Source organism: Colossoma macropomum, unplaced genomic scaffold, assembly GCF_904425465.1.
Source record: "Colossoma macropomum unplaced genomic scaffold, Colossoma_macropomum, whole genome shotgun sequence".
Taxonomy (NCBI): domain Eukaryota; kingdom Metazoa; phylum Chordata; class Actinopteri; order Characiformes; family Serrasalmidae; genus Colossoma; species Colossoma macropomum.
In genome coordinates, this window is record NW_023494802.1 from 4,421,400 (window position 1) to 4,429,602 (window position 8,203).

Here is an 8,203-nt window from a genome sequence, read left to right on the forward strand (position 1 = left end):
TCACACTGTTCTTTGCTGTTACTGGTTGGCAGTTTTCTTCTTGTAATTCTTCTGTATGTTGCTTCATGAAAAAAATTGCGTATCGTTTAAATGAAGTTCCAAAATGTTCTCTCCTCACCTGCTTCAGCCCACTGCTGCTCCCACAATCCTCTGAGCAGGTGTCCAGTACAAAAAAGATGCTAAGCTTATCAAACATGTCCACTACATAGAAGATTATTCATCTGATCGTCTTTCAAAAGAGCTCAGTAATGCTGAGATTGATAACTGGCGCTTCACATTAATTTGTCAGACTATTCAGGCTTTAGTAGGAACTTGAGCGTTTGTTAAGAAGCTTGTTAATTGAGGTCTTCTTTAGAGTTTGACTGAATACAGATACCTAATTTCTGTATTCTCATTACATATTCCCAATAGTTTTATTCCATTACATCCCAACCCTGATTGTAAAGCAGTGAGCTTAACTATATTGTCTTGTATTTTCAGATGATTCAGGGGACTCCAGGATGCACGCTTTGTCCTCTTCAGTGGGAAGCAGCAGGACAGGCACACCGATTAGTCCAGTTAAAAGAAAGTATGATGATGAACAAGTTGGAAACAGCCACGACTACGACACTGAACAAATGGCAAAAATGAGTCGCCTACTTACATCTCATCTGTAAGTGTGCACTGTGATTAGTAAGATCTCTACATTGTTGTCTCTTCAGCACAGGAATGAATTAGAACCTCAACCCTGACTTTTACCCACGACTTTGAGATTCGAGCCGAATGGGCCTGAACGGTGCTGCTAAATTTAAACCTGAATCCCACCCAAACCTGCTTACACACAGTTACGGAAACCTGATATTGCAGTTCTTTTATTTATTACTAAGCCAATGATCTGTTCAGCAGAAATAAACTTAAGACCCAAAACTAAGCCTTTCTTAGTTTGTGGTTGTCTCTTATAGAAATGGCTGTTTAAAATCCATTACAATTAATGTCAGTATGTTGTTCAGCAATTCCTGCTGCTTTTGTGTCATAGTGCAGATTGAAGGTTCTTTGGTCCAGCACAGTTTGGTGATTTCCCTGCTCAGACACACCTGGTTAAACTCCTATGTAAATTGCCAGGTTTAGTGGTTGTATTTGAGCAAGGAACTCGCTAAATTGTCCTTTGGTCTTCCAGGACGAGAGAAAGAACTCTTGTGTTAGAAGTGAGCAGTACAACAATATGTTGTCATTATCTTGATAATTTTATTGTGATACACATTATTCATTTGTATTATATTATTCTTTTATATTTAAGGCATATTGTGAATATTGTCCTTATTTAAAGAGCACTGACTAACTGCAATAATTGAATAATAATCACTAATTTTATAGTTGCTAAGGGAAGTTTTGAAGTGTGACCATGCTAGCGCATTTTGTCTGTGTCAAAATATTGTTTTACATTATGTAAATTGTGAAGTTATCTTTTAAGTATTCTCATGCACATCCCCCACTTTTCCATATCCACCACCTTTCTCTAAAGTTGTGAGACAGTACACTAGTACTGAAAACAAGATATTAATATGCATGTCTTTACACCCTTAGTGCATGTTTGAAATTGGAGTGTAGAACAGTTATGGCTCTGTGTTTGCATTTAAATTTTTTTTCGCATTTATTTATTTTTAGGGGAGCTCCTTCCAATGGAGATAGTAGGCAAGAACCTTGGAATCACTGCCCCAACGCTTTTGAGCACGCCTCCTCTGCCATCAGTGGCCTCCATGGAAACCGTCTGTATGCTCCCTTTCCTGTTTTTGCAATGGAGCAGCCGCTCGCGTTGACCAAAAACAGCATGGACACTGCTAGGTCCAATCTTCTCTCACCACTTGGCTCTGCAGAACGTCAGCAGGTGAGTATGGTTTTCTTTGTTGATTTAGTAAGTTACTGACAAACTTTGCTTGAATCATCAGCAAGACATTGCTGACTGAATGATTGTGCTGTACTCTTCTTTATGTGACTTAGAATCGTCCTTCTGTGATAACATGTGCCCCTGCGAGCAACCGCACATGCAATCTCTCGAACTGTCACATGTCTCCGAATAGTGGCAGCTCTGGAGTGACTAACGTAAAGAGCAAGACTAATGGTAAGTGTTCACAGAGACTACTCATGATACTAGGGCTATCACTGACAGTTATAATAGCAAATGTGTGATTTATTATTTTGACACAATTAAGCAAAGATTTAAAAAGTGTATAAATGGACCGAATTGAACAATAACAAATAGACCTTCAAACATTCCCAGATGCATTATTGGAAAAAGATAAAGTGGGATGCCTTTAAAAAGATTTATTTAAATATTACGTGGCAAGAGAGAAAGCTAGGAGAATTTTAAATACGTATTATTATTATCATCTTTCATATTTGCCTCTTGTCATTGCTGATAAATAAATTTGATGATTAAAACTATTTTAGTTCTGGCCTAAGTGTTTGAAGGTGATTAAGGTTTTCTGAAGCATGACAATAATTCAAGTATTCTCAAATGCCTGTTTGCCTCCAGCTAACACTGTCTGTGACCCTGTGATAGAAGAGCATTTCCGTCGCAGCCTAGGCAAGATCTACAAGGAGCCAGAGCCGGCCTCTAACTCTGTGTCCATCACGGGATCTGTGGATGATCACTTTGCCCAGGCGTTGGGTGAGACCTGGTTGCAGATCAAGGCGAAAGGCAGTGGCTCCGGAAGTCCTGAGTCTACTTCATAAAGGCCAAGTATTCCCCAAAGAAACCTGTTGAACCATGGTTGGTTTTTCCTGTGTTAAGGCTTTTTCACACCAAGTCTGGGTGTTGTTTTTTGTGAGTATGTGGAAAATGTGTCAAAATTACAGTTCCACTTTTTTGTTGTTTTTTTTTGTTTTGCTAAGCAGGCAGTGTTTGAGTGTTGCATCTTCAGATGTTCTAGTAGGCTTTTGATTTGTATAAGTATCTTTTTTTTTCCTCACAGTTTTTTCTTACATAATCTGGCAACAAGACCTCTGCTGAATTTAGAAACTGTGGCTTAAAACTGTCAGTGAAAATGTAGCCTTACTGAGTCAGGCTTGTAGAAAACCCAGAGACTAAGTTCTGTAAAAGAACCACTTACCCCAGTGGTTCCCAATATTGGATTACTTATGCCTTACATATTTCATAGTGATGCTAATTACTTTCCTTTATTACATTAAAATACTTTATAAAAAGCCAGCATCAGAGAACAATAGAAAATAAAGGCACTGAACAGTTAAAGGAACAAATAATGTGAGTAAAAATTACTATAATGAGTAAAACAAGGAACTGTAGGTCAACAAAACATAAAAAGTGGGTTTTCCCTGATCTAACACAACTGCCCCTACTACTCAATTAACAAGTGCTTCCTGAGTTGAAGTTGGTGTATTTAAGAGCAGAGAAAATGATCAAGTTTGCAAGGCAGGAACCAGGATTGGGAACCAGTGGACTGCACTGTAGAATGAAGAGCTTAAATGATGTAGAAGCTCAGTTATGTGCCATTAGAAGTTGGTTAGTTCTATACCTGTCTGTGCGGCGAAGCGATACCAGTGATTTAAGTGCTCTCTGGTTAAAAGGGAATTCCACTGATTTGTTCAAAATTTCTTCATAATTTCTTCATAATTCAATAGTTAAGACGTGATGGTTTGATGTGAAATGGTTAATTGTGGAGAATCTTACTGACTCAGATTTCTTTACAGTGGTGGTGATGGGAACTGGGCTCACAATGTCTACAACACAAATATAGCCATTTTATTTACTATCACCAGTGAACATACACAAGTCTTCCAAGTTTTTTATGTAATGCTGATAATGGTGAAGAGTAGTAAATATGATGTTCTTTGGAGACTATTTTAAAAAAACTTGCTGTGAGGGAGCTTTAAGAGGTAGTAAACTCTGCAAATGTCTCGTTTCTGTCAACATTGGTATAAATTATTCTGTCTGGGCAAGTTTCTTTAGAATGACACACTTCACATCACTCTGAATGACATCTTCAGCTTTTAATTATGCAGAACGTTTTGAAAATCAGTGAGTTTTCACTTTAATGAAATAGTTGAAAATCTCCATGCGTAGTCAAGGAAATAGGAAATTTTGCTCGTAACACCTTCTTTTTGCAGAAAAGATCTGATCTTTTCTGGATCTCACATCATATTCATATAGGACTACCCCCTGAATGTCCTTAGAGCATTGGTACCTCATGCAACTATTAGGATGCAGTTTGAAAAGGACATAATAAGGGTGGACAACCAAAGTCGAGACAAGTGCTTTAGCTCTGTGTTCCAGAATGTCACTTTCAACTGTGCTTCTTTTATCTTCTTTCATCTCCATGTGACCTACATGTTTCCAGAAGTCAAATTTCTCCTCTGTAATGCTAATTATTCACTTATTTACCAAGGAGATGAGTGCTGGAAACTGAAATTTCCTTTCATATCTCCTTAAGTGGAATAAGTCATCACTTACTTTAGTGTATCTTTTGCAGAAGAGGGTCACATGGTTGGATGACACCCATGAACAGTGTCCATGCATTCACTAAACAGAATGTCCCAATACTCCGTTGACCAAAGTGGAAAAAAAGGTTTTGGGGATTCTGCCAGCATCTGGATGTTGCTGTTTAGTAAATGTTGGTAATGTAGACCGTTATGCTACATGTGGATGTGTAATGTGCTTTCTCTGTAGCCTAAACCTGAAACACTACAAGAACTTTTTCAGATCGATTGATTGGCGGTCGTGTTCGGCCATACTCTTTGATGTGTGGGATGTAGTTGGCTAGAATATGCAGCAGTGTCCCCTGTACTGAAGGAAATATGTGTTTTCTTGATGCTCCTGTTAGAGGGACAACTTCAGCCTTTTGTCACATGGTTTTAGAGGATTGTCTTGCTAGTTGGGACATGGTGTGAAAAAAAAAAATAAAAAAAAAAGGGAAATTCGAACAATAGCAGGGCATGAACAATTTTGAGTAGCATCTGGTGTTGGTATCTTGTACGACTTGCAAGCAATTTGGTGATAGCCGATGGCGTTATAGGAATTCCACAGAATTTTCTAGTTTTCTGCATAATTAAATCACTGAGACGTAAGCAATAGTCATTCAGAAGGGCGTGATTTGAAAAGAAAAATGTGAAACTTTTGTTTTTCTGTTTTTTTTTGGGGGGGCGGGACTCTTGCCTTAAAAGTGTGTTTTATACCAAAAATCTTAGCAAAAAAACAGTCCAAATAGCATCCAGGCATCAGGCAGTTTTATATAATTTTATGTAATGAAATGATAACGTACGGTACCTTTTAGAGGTTACAGATGTCTGGTTCCTGTCACCACCACTGTGAACAATTCTGAAGTTTTTGTCGAAACTGCATCATTTCAGTCATCCACTCTGAATGACTTTGTTTACATCCTAATCATTAAAGTATGCAAAATTATTCAAATCAGTGGAATTTCCTATCAGGTAGGCCTACCAAAGAAGTCTTTTACCATTTTGGCTGTGTTTTTTGTGGCACACTTTGGTCCCCGAGTAGATATTTGCTCTCATGTGTTGCAAGTTATGTGTAAATTAGATAAGCCGTTTCGCATTAATAGGTTTGAGAAATTGCAGATTCTGTGATTGAGTCACGTTTTTTGTTTGTGTTTTGAAATTGTGGAGTGCTTTCTTTAAGTGATACACATTTTTGTAAACACTGAGTGAGAGACATTTAAAAAGTATTGTTAAATGAGTTAATCCTTAGAAAAACTTAAGTCATGCAGTATCCACTGTTTTGGTATGTCTAAACCCTTGCTAAGCCATCTTGTGCTTAGGACCAAGGACATACTCAAATGCTTTAATATACAGTCCCCACCCTGACGTATGCATACAAACTATTCATACACTATTTGTATTTTTAAAAAAAAATACTCTGCTTACATGCATATTTCCGATAGCTGGTATCTATTACAGACACTATCTTTATACTGTTCATTCTTAGATTCTGTTTATTTTTATCAGTAGAAAGTCCTGCTGCTGGAACAGTATACTCAATATATTTTTTTAACAAATTTCTTTAGATATGTTGGCACCTAGCTTTGAAGCACAGCCTCTGGAAAGGCATCTAAATGCAGTATACATGGCTCGGATGATTTTTGTTTTTTTATTAATTCAACCGTAATACAGATGTCTAAAGCTTCTTAACAGGACTGAGGTAGATGATCGTCTGTATAGTGATCCACTTACAGCTGTTCTCATTACGATGCCAATCATATAGCTTTTCTTTACACTGCAGTGATGTAATCTGTATGCAACTAGGCCTATATTTAACAACCTCTTTGGGGTATTTTTGTGCAAAGACAGCATATGTACCTTCCTTCCGGAGCAGTACAGCATTTTCCCCTCCCTGAAAATCGTAGAGAGAGGGCGTATCAAAAAATCATGCTTGGTCAGGCTTTCTCCCCGTGTGCAACATTTTGATTTATGCATTTTTCCTTCTGTCTTTTCTAATTAAAGTAAGATTCTCAGTATGTGTATAGTTAAAGGTCTCTAGTATTAGATTTTATGCTCTTTCTGACGTAGAATGAGTCGTTTGTTTAGCGGCCATAAAATGTTTCCTGCTTTACATACATTACTGTGCAAAAGTCAGAAACCACTCTTTATTTAATTTCCAATGTAAATGGCAAGTACAAGTTATTAATTTTTCTGTGTCAAAAATGCATGTTTGTACCAGAAAAGTATACAGAAGCTTCAACAACTAATACAATAGTAAAAATAAAAAGTCAGTATGAAGTATGTCCACCAGTTTTTGTAAGAAATCTGACACATTTGGTGGTCTACCAGGTCTTGCATGGTTGTTAGGAGTCTCATTTTGTCATCATTCATTCAGTCTTTTAATTTGTTTTAACTCTAGTTTTCCTTTGACTTTCTCCTTCCTTATGGAAGTGGATTATCTTATATCTAATCTCCTTAAAAATATATCCAGAAAAATAAATAACTTGTACTTAATGGCTGTTTTGACTAGAAAATAAATAAGTAAAGGGTGGTAAAGTAATTTGACATTGACTTTACACGCCAAAGCAAATACTAATTCCTCTGTTTTTTTTTCAGACTTGCCTGTTTATTCTATAGCAAATAATTCAAATTAATTTTTTTTCCGTTTAATATAAAATGACCATCATTACGCAGTGCGTGATGAATGACCAGTTTTTTTTTTCTTTTTGACATTTTAAACTACACTTCACTTTGTCTACATATTTAATATCCATTACTCGTTTCGCATGCCTATCTCCCCCCCCTCTTTTCCTCCTTAAAAAAAGTTGATCTTTTTTTTTCCAGAGTACCTGTCAAAGGTCAGTTGACTGCCAAAATAGTTTGGTGCAAAGTATGAAGAATATTAGTTGTCAGTTTGTTTCTTTTTGGTGATTAGAGGCCGCTTCCGAATCATGTGTTTGACATGGTTTGTCCTACATGGAAATGGTTGAAATGGCAGAGGCTGCGTCCTCGCTTTTAAGAGTTATGTTAAAAAGAAATAGTCAGAATATTATAGCTAGTCTATATGTAACTCTATTTACTTTTTGGCTTTATTTTTTTCTTACAAGTGCCACTTTTGTATTCATTAAACCTGAGAAAAATAAAAGAATCTTTTAACAAACGTCTTGGTGAATTGTGTCCTTGTAAAGCTGTGAGCAGTTTTCTGTAATACAGGTACCTCACGATCCGATTCGATTACGATTCAGAGGGCTGCGATGCGATTATAAAACAATTATCGATGCATCTTTTTTTTTCTATACAGGATTTCTTTTTTCTCACTGTGAGGACTTGATACTTTTAAAGCAAATTATTTGTAATGTAATGAAAAGACAAGATTCAAGACGAACATCTGGAGACGAATGGACTTATTTGCATGTATAAGCACTGCTGTTGGTTTCCTTGTATGTTAAATCTGCAATGACAAACTATCAAACACTAAAAAGTTGCGAACCATAAGTCATCTTCTTTTTCAAATTCTCCCATTCCCTAAATGGTGCTGCATTTACGTTCTAGTGCCTCAGGCAGAATTTAAGGTGGAACGGGGAAATTTGAACAAGAAGCTGGCGAATGAGAAGCTGACTTCAGCCTCGTAAAACAGTTGAACGTTGAGAGACATTTTACAAGAAACCATTCAACTTCTGAGGAAAAGTTTCCTGTCGGAAATGGGAGGAAAGCGGCTATAGCTAAAGCCTAAAGCAGAGCAAAGTAAGTCCTTTCGTTTATATTTTTAGCC

General features: G+C 37.0%; 2 protein-coding genes across 3 annotated transcripts in view; one reads left to right on the forward strand and one right to left on the reverse strand.

Annotated features, from left to right (window-relative positions):
- Positions 1-486, reverse strand: part of syn2a (synapsin IIa) — a 25,994-nt gene extending 25,508 nt beyond the window's left edge. Inside the window, exon 1 of the mRNA XM_036590886.1 lies at positions 119-486. The gene's annotated coding sequence lies outside the window, so the exon portion shown is untranslated. The remainder of the gene's footprint in view (positions 1-118) is intronic.
- The window catches only part of vgll4a (vestigial-like family member 4a), an 8,652-nt gene extending 1,061 nt beyond the window's left edge, over positions 1-7,591 (forward strand). The window contains exons 2-5 of one of the 2 annotated variants that reach the window (XM_036590887.1): positions 481-652; positions 1,645-1,864; positions 1,978-2,098; positions 2,513-7,591. In XM_036590887.1, coding sequence (XP_036446780.1) covers positions 481-652; positions 1,645-1,864; positions 1,978-2,098; positions 2,513-2,712 — 713 coding nt within the window. In that variant the 3' untranslated portion in view covers positions 2,713-7,591. The remainder of the gene's footprint in view (positions 1-480; positions 653-1,644; positions 1,865-1,977; positions 2,099-2,512) is intronic. The other variant, XM_036590888.1, reaches the window with a different exon arrangement.
- The last annotated feature ends 612 nt before the right edge of the window (positions 7,592-8,203 follow it).